Source organism: Eleginops maclovinus, chromosome 1, assembly GCF_036324505.1.
Source record: "Eleginops maclovinus isolate JMC-PN-2008 ecotype Puerto Natales chromosome 1, JC_Emac_rtc_rv5, whole genome shotgun sequence".
NCBI classification, from domain to species: domain Eukaryota; kingdom Metazoa; phylum Chordata; class Actinopteri; order Perciformes; family Eleginopidae; genus Eleginops; species Eleginops maclovinus.
In genome coordinates this window covers 14,417,296-14,432,223 of record NC_086349.1, presented here as the reverse complement: position 1 = coordinate 14,432,223, position 14,928 = coordinate 14,417,296, and the positions used below count along the sequence as shown (strand labels likewise).

General features: G+C 42.7%; 1 protein-coding gene across 2 annotated transcripts in view; it reads right to left on the bottom strand.

Annotated features, from left to right (window-relative positions):
* Positions 1–14,928, bottom strand: part of LOC134865591 (adenylate cyclase type 6-like) — a 31,239-nt gene that overhangs the window by 2,152 nt on the left and 14,159 nt on the right. The window contains exons 4-22 of one of the 2 annotated variants that reach the window (XM_063885216.1): positions 11,465–11,614; positions 10,914–11,035; positions 9,289–9,400; positions 8,703–8,830; positions 8,370–8,528; positions 8,152–8,293; positions 7,762–7,890; positions 6,468–6,496; positions 6,081–6,228; positions 5,887–5,984; positions 5,657–5,744; positions 5,395–5,511; positions 3,928–4,077; positions 3,631–3,803; positions 3,302–3,331; positions 3,066–3,198; positions 2,592–2,855; positions 1,486–1,690; positions 1,172–1,296 (exon numbers count right to left, since the gene is read on the bottom strand). In XM_063885216.1, coding sequence (XP_063741286.1) covers positions 1,172–1,296; positions 1,486–1,690; positions 2,592–2,855; positions 3,066–3,198; positions 3,302–3,331; positions 3,631–3,803; positions 3,928–4,077; positions 5,395–5,511; positions 5,657–5,744; positions 5,887–5,984; positions 6,081–6,228; positions 6,468–6,496; positions 7,762–7,890; positions 8,152–8,293; positions 8,370–8,528; positions 8,703–8,830; positions 9,289–9,400; positions 10,914–11,035; positions 11,465–11,614 — 2,502 coding nt within the window. The remainder of the gene's footprint in view (positions 1–1,171; positions 1,297–1,485; positions 1,691–2,591; positions 2,856–3,065; positions 3,199–3,301; positions 3,332–3,630; positions 3,804–3,927; positions 4,078–5,394; positions 5,512–5,656; positions 5,745–5,886; positions 5,985–6,080; positions 6,229–6,467; positions 6,497–7,761; positions 7,891–8,151; positions 8,294–8,369; positions 8,529–8,702; positions 8,831–9,288; positions 9,401–10,913; positions 11,036–11,464; positions 11,615–14,928) is intronic. The other variant, XM_063885223.1, reaches the window with a different exon arrangement.

Sequence of the window (14,928 nt, the reverse complement as noted above, 5' to 3'; positions counted from 1 at the left end):
CTGAATTTATTTTAGCCTCATGTCAGAAGATTTGTTGCTTCTTTGTGTTGAATAAATGAAACATTAGGGTTTTGGACAGTTGGTTGAATAAAACAATAGATTTTTTAGAAGGTCATAAAATATGTAATAAATAATCTGAACGAAAAAACTATCAACAGTTTAATTTATGATGGAAATAATCATTAGTGTTGAAGGGATTTCTATTTGCAGTAACGTACATTGCTCAACAGATGGCAGCATTGATCTGACTCTAATCTTTGTAGCAGCCGATTTATGGATTTGATTTGGGGCCACATTTCACTAAAGCTCTTCGCTGAGCTGTTGTTTTTTTACACATTTCAAAATGAGTGTTAAAATCAGCCACATAGCCATGAATGAGTAGAAAAAACTATTTCTGCTCGAGAACAGCATGTCCAGTGCTGACAGGGACAAAGGACACTTTAAACCAGAAGACTATGCACAGATTGAAACTGCACTTTTAATACAGGCAGATTTTTTGTGTGACTTTAAAAAACCACAGACATTATTTTAGCTGTACATTCCCTACAGAGATAAACCATTTCCAGCTAGGACAATGTTTGCAGTGGGATATTTTTAAATGTGGGTATAAAAAACATAACTAATACACACTTTCATGTTAGATTGACTAATGGCATCAGCTTAGAGACTGATTTAATCAGTAACTGGCATGATATTCTGCATTGGCTGATTCACTGAACAAAAAATTGGAAAATGATTGTTGAGTTCATGCCAGTGGAAAAACAATCCACTTAACACTTTTATTAAGACTGCCACTCGGGTGGTGGTGGCAAAGCCCATAAGGACTTGGCTTGGTAAGAGGAAGGTCACCAGTTCAAGTACCGTAAAGACCACATGCTACAGAGGTGAGCAAGGCACCGTTCCCTACACTTCTCCTGGGACGCCGTACATAATGGCATCCCACGGCTCCTTCCACTAGGATGGGTCAAATTCAGGGACCTTGTAAATTTCCTCCGTTGCGGGACAAATAAAGGATTAGTCACTTTTAGACTTTGAGATGCATAATTGTGTGTGAACCGTATGTTTTGATGTGTATGGTGAGTTTTGTTTTATATGCGGTTGCTAATGTAATGGACAATAAAGTAATCTGAATCTGAATGAAACAACACACAGTTGAATTGTGGGTCAGTACCTGGATGCAGTCTGGAACTCCTGTGCTGTCCATGCGGCTGGCCACATTGACTGTGTTCCCCCAGATATCATACTGGGGTTTCCTGGCTCCAATCACCCCCGCCACCACTGGTCCCATGTTCAACCCTGAGAACAAATCATCTGTCTGTGTAACATTATACTACTACACCATATTAACTAAATTAGAATGCTGTTTCTAAGGAAGTAAACAATAAAAGTTCTCAGTTTGACCGAGAGAAGAATTTGTTTTCAATGAATACCAGAGAAGGTTGATGAGATCATGTTTCAAGCCCCGACTCTACCTTCCAGGCTTACCTATTTTCATCTGGAAGTTGTTGAAGGAGTGCTCGTTGATGTATTTCATCTGCTCCCTAAGCCTCATGGCGTAATCGGCCAGAGCCAGGATGTGTGAGCGGCCCTCCCTGTCGTAGGTGGAGTCATTGAGGCCAGAGGCCGCCATGTAGGTGGAACCGATTGTCTTGATTTTCTCCAGCTGACGGAACTTGTCCTCACTGATGATCTACAGACAAGGAGCACAAACAGGAAATGTTATAAACATTATAAACGCTATCGTTTTATCCAAGGAAAACAAGGTTTCTAAAAGAAAGCACACAAACTCTTTCAGGAGAAATACAACCGGAAACTGGAAAAACTACTTATGTCCTATGTGTAAACCAAATAGGCTGATACACACAGAGTAAACAGATCAAAACCAACATAATCAAATTCTTTATGTCCTCCCACGTGAATGGAATAATAAATAACTTCCTTTTGGCTAATCAAATCTAATTGTTTTACTAGCACTGATTGTTGTAGGACTGCCTGGTTCTTAAAATGAGCAAGTATTATTATTTTGCACATTAAGCATGCCATGTAGGACCCTGGAATTGTTCTATTTTTTCCAGACTGTATTGGCTTTAAAATTAAGAGGTAAAACTTCTGTGAGTTTTGAGCTATCATCGATGTCATTACTATATCTAACATTACTTGGCTATTACAGAAGGCTTGCACCAGCAGACTGTGAGCGCTAATAAAATAGGATCTCAGCATAAAAGAATGACTATGTAAAGCCAAATGACGAGTTTTGTTTGCTTATACAATAGAACATTGCTGTTCTCAGCAGACAGATCACAGGCAATGAACTTGGCATTTCACATTTACTGCAGCTAAAGTGAAGTTCAAGCTTTATGCAAATGTTGTGTCGTGTTCATTCAAATGTTTATTAACATAAATGGTGCTCTTTGTTCTAAATGATATTAATACCACCAACAAATCTAAAGGTTTTTATGCATATTTCTCTTTGTTGCATTTAGGGGTTAATTAAAATATGCCCAATGTGTTTAGACTGCAGGACAGAAAATTTGACATTTTTGGGGGAAATATCAATATGCATTACAAACTTAATCTAACAAAAGTCTCACCTCATCGAAATCGGCGATGATCTCGTTGAGCAGCCTGAGACACTCCACTCCCTCGTTGTTAGCCTCCAGCTCCACGTAAAACTCAGAAAAGTTGCTGATGGAGGCAAACATGACAGCGACGCATTCACATGACTGGTAGTACAACTCGTCATTCCTACGCTCCCGTGCAAGAAAGTGTGCGGCAACATCTTTGGGCAGGATGTTGTGCAGCAAGCGCCGGTTGTACGCCTGCAGCTCCTCCATCTCCTCCTTCTCTTGTGTTGCCTGAGAACGGACGGGGAGAAATGTAGTTGCTTAGTCTTGATGTCATGCAACTGGTTTCATGAAGTTTTCACAGGTGCTGCTATAGGCCTTTTTCATGGAAGATTTTTTGATCTGAAGTCAATGTGTGCTGTGAGAAAGACCTTTTAGTGAGTTTGACTAAAATTAGCATCAGATTAATTTCTGTTCTGCACAAAAAACTGTTTAATTTACCTGCAACTTCCAGAGGAAGTCAAGGCGTGCAGTGGACTCTACCTGCTGGCCGTGCAGGTAGAGAGCCAGAACAAACACCGTCAGGATAACAGGGGTCATGACCTTTAAGGATACCTTGGTCACGCTCTCCTGGCTGAGGAGGGAAAAGGGAAGATTGAATACTGAGTATCTTGCAAAGGAGTTAAATGTATAAAACCTCACAGACACCACATGGTACATAAGTGAAAGCAACTCACCACCGTTCTGCAGTTTCATTGAAACCAGGCCTAGAAAAAGATAAGAGAAAGGCTTGTCTACAGATCAGATACATCACTGAAAAGAGGCAGTAGAAAACAAGATAATATAACTTATTGTTGTAAGGAATCATTAACAGGTGATAAGTGCCTAACAAAAATGAGAACATAATCAGAAAATAGAAAGAGCCCAACTGGTCCATGAGAAAGTAGGTCTTTTACAATCTAAGAATTAATAGGCCATGTCCATGACCTAAACCACAGTATTGAGACACATTAGCTTCATTTTAGGTAGAGTTTGTTTGTGTGTGTCTTTCTTGCAGGGGACTCACAGGGTGGCGATGACCAGCAGGTCTGCATTTTCGAACAGGGCCACCTGAGGCCACTCCACCAGCAGGAGGAAAGTGAGCTGGATAAGCAGCATCAGAGCCAGCTTCCCTATGCTGCTGATGTGGAGGAACACAGAGCAGGCCAGCAGGGTCAGCAGTACACTGTAGCTGAAATACTGCAGCAGAGAGGAGACAGCGAGGGAAGAAGAGGACGAGGAAGGTTAGGAGTATTCAAATGTGCACTTAGACAAATGCACACGCGGACAAAATGGACACATGCTGAAATGTTCTGGGACTGACCTCTGGGAAATGGCAGGGCATGGCCTGGCTGGTACACAGAGTCAGGCCGTCCTCTGCTGCCTTGGTGAGGTTGTGCAGCAGGCAGAGAGTCACTGATGTGTTCAGCTCGTCGGACACACAGTCCTGCAGTCTGTCTCTGCTGCAGGTGAACTGATGGGAGAGTACGACACAGTCATTTAAATGTTTTACAAGGTGAAACAGCAAGAGACACACACAAACGTATAGCTAAAAATACAAAGCTACAATTATTAAACATCTCAATACTTTATTTTGTTCCCATTAAATGACAGTATAATGCACAAGTAATATCCATTTTAAGTCTGAAAACTATTTATTTGCACATTATATAAACCTTTTTTGATAATCACCTCATTATTGCTTATTTAAAATAATTGACCCAAGAATTGTACTGAGTGCGGCATTGGTTTTTTACAATCCCATCAAATATTGGCAATACATTTCTACCACACAGCCCCTTGGCCTATCAGTCAGTAAACATTGCAATCAGGAGTTTTCATCCTAAAATGTTGATAAAACACAAATATAGAGTTAAGCTTGAAAGTGTTATTTTATAAATTAAGAATGAATCAAAATACAATTATTGTCAAATAAATAGAGAAAACTGATTAATGTTCATTAATGTACAGATAAAGCAGCTGCCAGTGCTGTAGCAGATGTTTTATTAAAGTAAGAAAAACATAAGTTACAACTCTACAATCATTACTTTGTTAGAAATACTTTGTCACTTTCCACCACTGGCAGCTGAGAAGTAGCAAGCTTCTGAATAGGTCTTCTGGAAGTCTAAGTTGGCTAGCTTGTGACACAGAACAGCCAATCACAGGCTGAAACAACTCTGCAGGCAGCCAATCAAAAGAATGGAGCAGAAAGGGAAGATTGCAGAGCCACAATAAGACATGTTATCTTTCCTTTACAATTCAAAGCAGGTGCAGCACAGCAATTAATCTCTGCTGAGCTGTATTTACAGCACAGCATCTGTGGATTTTTTGCACCTTTGTTTAAAAGGCACATTTGTTGCTGACGATGCACGAGGTTTCCATGTTGATAAAACTATTTAATTTTCACATGACTTTCCACACACTTGTTGGCCATGCTGTTTGTGATTTAAGATATTAAAGTTTTGTTTTAGCCACTCTTACACAAATGCAATCCTAGTGTGATAAACATGATCAAAAAAATGTATGGTTGAAATTTGTTTTAGGACTGCTACCCAATCTCTCACAGTGAACAATTATGATGGCAAACTGGTCTAATTTAAAAACACCAGAACAGTGGAAGACTTCAGTTCACAACATCTGAGATGAAGTGATGAATGGAAAGAAAGATAAATGGATCTGAGGCAGATATGCAACCCATTCACTAAAGTCCATGTAGGGGACAACTGGAGACAAACAATCACAGCTGTTACATGATTCAAAAAGTTACAAAATGAAGATCTGTAGTCCCTACCATGTTAGCAAAGGAGGAAATGAAGAGGAGGAGGATGGTGAAGACGCCCACCATTGTGCTGTTTGCACGAGACTGGACTATTTTCTTGGTAACAGTCTGCAAGGCAGCTGGGAAGAGCTTAAATACATACAAAAGGACACGATCAGATAAGAGAGAGTTAATACCATTAGTGATGCTGGCTGAAGACATATGATAATGACTCTTATCTGAAGATATATCTGCAAGAGCAATCATGTGAGTGGAGAGGACATTTGTTTCTCACTTTGATGCAGGAGTAGATGGCACAGATGAAGAGGATGTTGGCGAGGATGATGAAGATGCTGATGTAAAGACCAAGCATAAGTGTTGTTCTGCGGAAGAGGAGAAAACAGGCTCATTAGGATGTATAACTCCCATTAACTACTCATAAACCAATCAAGAGCACATTTCCTGCTCACGATACAGTATAACTTGGAAACTGGGAAAGGCAACTTATTGGAGCGGGCTACTTACTTTGGGAAAATGATGATCTGAATGCAACAGATGCAACAAAAAACGAGAAGTGTGCAGGCCACATATCCCCCGAAACGATCATCTACCTTTTTGGAGTACTGGAAATATCAATCAGAAAAGTTTACTTGTAGCTCAAAATATTTTGCTTATTTGATGTGATATTATGGTGAACTTCAACATCAATCAATACCAACCTTTTTCTCAAGTTTGTTGTCCGTGAAGGTGAGTAGGAACTTCTTGACATGATCTTTCCTCAGCTGGTCGATGCTGCGCGCGTCGATGGCTCGTCCAAGAAACTCATCCACCTCATCCTCGGGGTTCAGAGCCTCCTGAGCACAGCGGCTATGAGGCAGATGGAACAATAGGTCACAGTGTGTTTGTATCTGTGTGTGTCAGGGGGTTGGCCTATGCTGTGACAGGCAGGATGACTCAGAGCTAATATGGTTTTAGCGCCGGGTTGAATCTGACTGTATAAAACCAACAGTGGAATCTAAAGCAAGACCGCTACAGTGACAGTCTGCCAGTCAAGCGCAAGAAACTAAAGCCACGCTAATAATAAAAACTGGGGCTAAGATACTCACTTGTCTTTGCTTGATGCTTCATCAATGCCCTGAGGAAAACAAAAACAGAGAGTTAAAATAAGAGCAAAAATGCAGAGTAAGTGCACAAAAGTGAAAGGAGGGATTATTGTGTAGCCAGGGTGAAAGTGAAAAATATACAGAGACTCAGATATCTGCACAGCTAATCCCTGAGAGCCAGACTGATGTTTTAATTAATGCTCGGAGGTTTCAAATTACACCCTCTTGCCCCTGAGGCTCAAACCCTCTGAGATGGAGAGGACAAAATGAGGAGGACAAGGGGGGAAATTTAGGAAAGACGAGGAAATGAGACTTGTAGCATTAAGAGAGGGAGGAAATGAGAGGGTGAGACAGTAACATCTGCAGCTGCGTCCACACCAGACTAGCTTCAGTAGTGAATGTTGCACTGGAAACCCCGGGGAGACCTGTTGGTACACGGTTTGTTTGACCGGAACGGATCAATATTTCTTCTCACAATCCCATTGTCTCCTTAAGGCTTTACCTTACATACAGTTCAGTACACATGTTTTACTTTCAAACATTCAAATCCTGAAAAAGTCTCCATACTGTCAGCATTATGAGGCTGCATTCAGGAACCGGTACTCATGATAGTAGTGCTAGCATGCTGATGGTAAACTGGTATCATTTTAACAATCTTTACCATTCTGGTTAAGTGGGGTAGCATGGTGACATTTACTAATTGCCATCAAAAAAGGAACAGGAAATATTATTGTGGGTGTGAGTTAAAAAGGATAGAAGCGTTGTTGTTGTGTTGAGAAAAGGCTACATAAAGTTTCATAAAGTAGTAAGTTGTAATCACCTGCTAGTAATATTGCTTAAAACTATGTTACATTAGCACGGGTCACAAAGTCCAGCTGAGTCTGAACGCCATTATTTTAGTTTTAAATATTTGGTGTAAATCAAATTAAACATTTCCCCGAAAGATGGTGCTAAAGAAAACCCTACAGGATCATTTAAGTAATACAAGTTCATCCTGTGGGGGACATAAATCTCTCTACCAATTTTCTGACAGCCACTGCAATCCCTAGAGTCAAGCAGGATGGAAAATTTAGATTTTTTCAGAGAAACTATGAGGAAAAGGGAAGCTAGGCCTCTTTCCCTTGAAAGACCATACAAGAGAAAAATATAATAAAATTACTACTTCAGTACATAGTTGTAAAGGAAATTCTAGATTTGATTTCAGAGAGTGGAGAGGATGAAACAATAGATCTGATACAGACAAGAAGAAATTGGGCCATGTACTCCGCTAAGTGCCCCCTGCGTGTGTTTCTCTCACCATCTGCCTGAAGACTTTGGACTCCTTGGTTCTGGAGAAGGATCTGTCAGGCACCCAGCGTGGCATCAGTCCCTCGACAGAATTTGCACGTGCTCGCTGCATCTTGGCCATCAGGGCTTTCTCCTCTTTCTGAAAGTGAAGAAATCCCTTTCAGAGTTAATGCTTTGACGAACAAGGTCTTCTATGCCAGGTGACAAGCCATTATATTGTCTGTGTGAAATATGGCACGAGTGTGAAGTTCTGAGGTCAAGCAGGTAATCAAGGATATGTGTGTGTGTGTGTGTGTGTGTGTGTGTGTGTGTGTGTGTGTGTGTGTGTGTGTGTGTGTGTGTGTGTGTGTGTGTGTGTGTGTGTGTGTGTGTGTGTGTGTGTGTGTGACTGTGAACTCACCCTCTTCTGGCTGCAGCCCAGCACCAAGAAGGTTTCAATATTGTTCTCTTTCACATAAGCGTTCCTCTCTCCTCCAAACCCTGGCTCCACCTCGTAGTCCTCGTTCAGATACTGTAGTGTGGCTTTGGTGATGTGGATACGCCTACACACAAACACACAGTGTGTAAGAAACAAAACAAGCTATGGGAGTAAACGTTGGTAGAGTAGGAGGGCCTTACCCAGCTTTCCCCCCGGCCTCCATTTGGTTGGCGAGCGTGACGTCGTTGGACCAGACGTCAAACTGCCACTTGCGCAGGCCCAGCACCCCACAGTGAACGCGCCCGCTGTGGATGCCCACCCGCATGTTCACATTAACGCCCGTCACCTCTCTCACCAGCCTGTAGACGCACACACGTACACAATTGTAGAAAGACTAGTGTCACCTTCAGGTTCACAGCTTCTCTTCTGTAGCGCGTGTTCCACAAAAAAAGCAAGAAACTGTAAGGGTGTTTGTTGTTGTTTTCAGTGTGTTGATGTTTGTGTCTCAGCGCATTAGTATGTGTTTGACTCACGAGATGGCCTCAATCATGTCCACTCCCATCTCAACACAGCAGTGGGCGTGGTCAGCCCGGGGCTCAGGCAGCCCTGACACACAGTAGTAACAGTCGCCTAAGATTTTAATACGCAGGCAGTGGTTCTCCTGTACAGCCACACACACACACACACACACACACACACACACACACACACACACACACACACACACACACACACACACACACACACACACACACACACACACACACACACACACACACACACACACACACACACACACACACACACACACACACACACACACACACACACACACACACACACACACACACACACACACACACACACACACACACACAAAAGCCTTCCATTACAGCCAATTCACAGTATGCTCATGCCAAATAAAGAGCTTTTTACGTATAATTGAGATGACTCATCAGCCTGAACATTGTCTAATTGATGTTTTACACAATGCCTAAGTAACTCCCCCTTTGAACAAGTACATCATGGTGGCTTTGTCATACTTATGGTTACATAAGCAGAAGTAGCTCAAAGTTCTGCTGTGAAAATGGCAGCAGCAGGTTGTCTCTCATTGCTTACCGAGGCCAGCTTGTCGAAGCGGGCGAACAGCTCGTTCAGCGTCATGACCAGCTCCTGCGCCGTGCACTGAGACGCCAGGCTGGTGAAGCCCTCGATGTCGGCGAACAGTATGCTGCAGGAGAGGAGATGGTGGAAGGTAGTGTGGGAGAGGGTGAGGGTTATCCAAACAAACAGAGAGGAAAAGAAAGACAAATGAGACAGGGAATAAGATGAATCAATAAAGTACAGAGTTAGTTAGTATGGTTTAGCACCTCTCTGCTCACTGTCCAGCTGCCATGTGAGCAGGGGAGGGAGGGAGGCAGACATTTGTTCAGATCTGGCTCTCATCATTCTAGGCCAATGTAGGTCACCTCCTCCTCCCCCTGTCTGTATGCCTTTCATTGCTAACTTTTGATAGCAATGAAAGGCGAGGATAAATGGCAACGTATACGTTAAGAGTTCGAGTTGAAGGCGACAGATGGCAGTGTTAGTCCCGTGAAGTCTTCCACTCGGGGAGAAGTGGCCCTTAATTACAGCCACCAGAGCCTGTCTGCAACTCCCACCCTGACCAAGGCTGAGAGTCATGACGCAATATATTATCTTTAAAAGGGTTCTCACACATAAAACTGCACACAAACATATTTTCTCACTTACTCCTAAGGTATCTAGCTATGTGCTGGATGTCGCTTTTGGCAAGCAGTTTGGTTTTATTCATCGTTTCTTATGTTACTGTTACAGCTCTCACTGGAACTACATTTTGCTGTAGATATAGCACCAAATAAAATGTATAGACAGATCTGTGGATTTGACTGAACAGTAAAACTAATTTCTTATGGATTTTTCATATTAAGTGAGCAAAAGAACAAAACATCAATTCACCCCTTTCAGGCTGGTTGGCTGGCAAAAGAGAAAGGGGAGAAAAATAAAAAATCCTACACGGCCAGACCTCATTAGTAAAAGTGTATAAGTTTAACTTATAGATAATATATAGATAAGAATTTGGAGGGTAAATGGAATGACAACATAAAATATATACCAAAACAAGTAATCATTTTGGGACAAAAGCAGGATTTAGACTTGAATAATGGATCGTTCCTGAAAGTGTACACCTTAGTAGAGCAGCATCAGCAGCGCAACAGATTATTCCACTAAGTGCATCACCTGCACCTATTTGGGTCACCTCTAACAGGGGTTTGCTGCTGCAACCTTGTTTCATCATCCCCTATCACCATCCTTACAACAACCTGAGCAGCACCGGCTGGACTAATGGATGGAGAGTTTCAATCACCTGTTTAGCAATGAGAAATTCCAACTCGGGAGGCTGAAACCCAGTGGTGAGGGCTGAGACACGGGCAGCCAACTTGAAGACTGCCTCCTATCATTCGCTACAGGAAGCACAGCAGTGAGCCTAAGTCAATGTCTTTACTGCAGCCGGTGCTGTCAGTGTCAATAAACAACAACATGCATAATACATGCTGTCAGGGAAATAGCTGTTGGAGTGACTCTGTAACTGACACATCAGTCAGCGGAGTGAGGTTAAAGCCACTGGTGCTAGCTGTGATAGCAAAGCTCTCCGACATGATTCTGCGTGTTTGTCAGCGCATACAGTTGTGTTGAAGCCTGTTGTTGAATCTGTTTATATTTACCTGACGTTGTCGTGTTTTTGGATGTAGATCTTGTGGAACATCATATCTTCCTTCTTGGCATTGATATCAGCCTTCATCTCCATGGCAACGTGCCTTGGCAGCACAGACAGCAGTAGGCGCTCCTGATAGAGAGGGAGAGAGAGAGAAATTAAAGAAGAAAAAAACGGAGCCTATTAATTTTCATCAGTTTCTACTGTTAAGAATGCTCAATGAGTCACCCTGCCTCGTTGGCAGCTGCGTGGGTACGTGTTAGTCAAATAGCGAGGAGTGGAGATACGTGTTATACTTCAGAGCATATTGTTGACCTCAAAAATTTAGACAAAAAAATTAGACCAGAAAATGGAGACACCCATTTGTTGCTCTTTTGCATTTGTGTATGTGTTAAGTTTTGATACAGGATGCGTACAAGACAGCTTCCCTCACTTATTTGCTTGAACATGCGTGTGTGTGTGTGTGTGTGTGTGTGTGTGTGTGTGTGTGTGTGTGTGTGTGTGTGTGTGTGTGTGTGTGTGTGTGTGTGTGTGTGTGTGCGTGTGTGTGTGTGTGTGTACCTGCTGCTGGTTCTCCCTCTGCAGGTACAGTCTGGCCTGGATATAGCCTCTCGTCTCCTGGAAGGCTTGTCTCTGGGAGACCTCAGCAGGGTAGTGCGTACAGATCCCAATCATGTTAGTGCACAGGAAGATCAGCACATTAGCACTGATCTGAAAAACACACAAACATAACAGAGAGAGATTAAAAAGCATGCACATGTCATATCACAGGAATATAGTGTACTCCGCCCGACCTGGGTGAGGTCAATGAACAAAATTGATAACACTGTGTGTCATAGGATGGAGAACACAAGGAGAATGAATTCCTCAAACGTCTGAGGGGCCATTAGATGTGATTTGGTTAGAGACGATACGCGTGGCCTCGTGGTTACGCACTCGAAACATCAGACTGGAAGCCCAGAGGGTTCAATGTGATGCAGGGCCGGGGAGCTGGACAGGTGCCACTCCAGTTCAACAATCAAAACAGCTTTTTATTGTTTAAATGTAGCAATTTAAGGTAGTGTAAAGCAGAGCAATTATTTTAAATTTTAAATGGAGTCGATCAGAAGCAGCCTCTAAAGTAACTTTGTTGTGTTTACCTAGTGCAGCGAGGTATGTTGGGTGAACAATGAGGCACAAAGAATGCAGAGAAACAAACTTCAGAGCGACATTATCTATGGCCTGAGCAAATGAAGTTCAGATACAGTGTACGGTTAGCTTTGCCGGGTCATCGACCTTAAAAGCGTTCCTCTGCGCTGCTGCAGCCGCTTTGTGTTCGTCCCCGTTTGTTTTTTTGATGCATTGTGGTGGGTCTGATAAAGTCTGTTAGCGATTTCTCTTCTCACTAGTCAAAAACCCAAACTGAACATCAGAAGAGTAGCCTTGAGCTCTGGACTTCCCCTCTGACACACACACACACACACACACACACACACACACACACACACACACACACACACACACACACACACACACACACACACACACACACACACACACACACACACACACACACACACACACACACACACACACACACACACACACACACACACACACACACACACACACACACACACACACACACACACACACACACACACACACACACACACACACACACACACACACACACACACACACACACACACACCAGCTTGGGAAAGTCACTTGACCCATGACCAGAGCACAGAGTGCTTCCTCTGAAGATGATATCATCAATAATGAGAAAAAGACATGCAGGCCAGCACGCACATAAAGGCTGAATTTAAATCAAGTTGTTATAACAACATTGTGACTAAACTGGAGAATATGAAAAATATCATCACCAGTACCAGCACCTCTGAGCCCTGGCTGGTATGTTGCCAAACGAGTGGGTGTTTGTGTGCGTGTTTGTAAGTTATGTTCATGAATGCCTGAAGAGAGATGGAGAACTGCAGATAGAGGATGATTATCAGCAGACATGCATACACTGCATATTTTCATGAATGGCTCTTAAACGGGAGCATAAAAGAACTAGCTTAGCATCCACACATTAATTCAAATGAAAGTATACTCAAACAAACCTGTTGAGTGCTGCCAGGCCCTGTGCAGCGGCTGAGTCGAAGTTTACACTGTAAACACAATAACTCACCCCTTGTTGTCACAACAGGACAAAGACAATCTAACAACGTGTGCATGCAATACAACACCATTACCACAGGACAGTGGCAGGCAAATTCCACTGTTTATTTGAAGAGAGTTGTTGGTAGCTCCCTATTCTGAAAACAAATGGCCAAACTAGCTTAGAAACACAGCAGTAAGCAAAAATAAAACACAAACTCTTAGGTGCTGAAGCAAACATGCTTTTGATGTATTGGGTAACTACCAATCCCTGATGGACCTGATGCAGGCAGAGAGCAACAACATTATTCATGAACTAACAACAGAGCATCCAAAATGCATCATCATTTCTTATTTCTGAGAGTTACGAAGGCATCTAGGTCCCTTGTAATAGGATTTGGGAAACAACAAGAAGCAGTTTTTCCTGAACTCCTTGATGCAGGATGACAGAGAATGGTTGATGCCGGCTGTCAGTTAACCTTTTAAAGATATATATCGAAGCTGTCAAGGGGTGTGAGACGCCTCATCGTTTGGCTGCTTAAGATCAGGTGTGAGGACCTATACAGAAAGCTGCTCTCTTGTTCTTGACATGACTGGGTGAGCAAATGTTCATCAAGTGCAACATTGAATCTGTGCCGCACCGTAGCTCAATTAGTGATTATCCTGTTGTGTTCAGAAATCATTGAGAGGCTGGAAAGCATCCTGATAAGCTCTGCATTGAAATTTCCTAGACCATCAATGGAAACATGAGACTCCACTCTTGAAGGTCCATGATATAACTTGACCATTTAATCCCAAACAGATGGCTCTGAACAAAGTGAGCCATATACCATAACTCTGAGTGGCCTGACTGAGACACAGGGTCACCTGTAGTTCCCAGGACCTTGCTCCTCAGAAACACACTACATTTTTATTCAGCCAGATTGGCTTTCGTTCTGAGAGCGCTCCCATTTCGATCCAAGTCAAGACATTCTGATCAAATTGTTTGGATATTCTGTCAACAAACATGTAGTTGGTCTGAATGAAGCCTAATTGAGTCCCACATGCAGGATTTTTGTGTGTAGCACAGTATTGCAGGAGTACAGATTTATTCAGAAAGGCAAAGCCAATGCAGGAGCAGCATCTTCTGTATTTAAACCTCCTGAAAGCCCCAAAATATTAGCAAGTACTGTGCGTTCAGGACAAGCAGTATTAGAGCTGATCAACAATTGACAGACTACATCTTGAATGATAGCTCAGTATGACAGCCTGATAATTCTGAATAGGTGAAACTTCAGTGTGGGGATTGTGTTAATGCCAAGTTCTGCTTAGTCACCACACGGTCTGGCGATTAGAGGCAGAAACATTCACAGAGGCTTTTGAATAATTCTTGTGTGTGTAAGCTATGCAAGTGTGTGTGTGTATGTGTGTGTCGGTCGGTGTGTGTGTCTCTTTTTAGACTGGCAGTACTTTGATCCGGAAGCTTGTTGTGTCTGTTGCTGCACTTATTTCACCCAAGCCTGCAAATCCAGCACATAGCCACGGCTGCTCTGACACTTCCCTCTCCTAACAGTGATGTGCTGTGAAGAGAGCAGAGGAAGCTTCTCTTCACAGCACAATGCCGCTCTCTTTGTAACCACTAAGCTGGACTTCCACGGTTTTCTCCTGAACATTGTTCCTACAGACTTTTAGCTCTTTAAGACGGGCCCCGCTCTACATTTACTTAAGCAGGACCCTCTTGACGGTGAAGTTAAAAGGAGTCCAAACATTGGCTTATAAGGCGCGGCTCCCGGCAAGGTGCTTTATAAAGTAAGGCAGGCGGATAACATGTAAAAGAACAAATGATAGAAGGGGATGGAAAAGATTCTGGCTTGGCAAACACATAGCAAATCCATTCTGTCTTT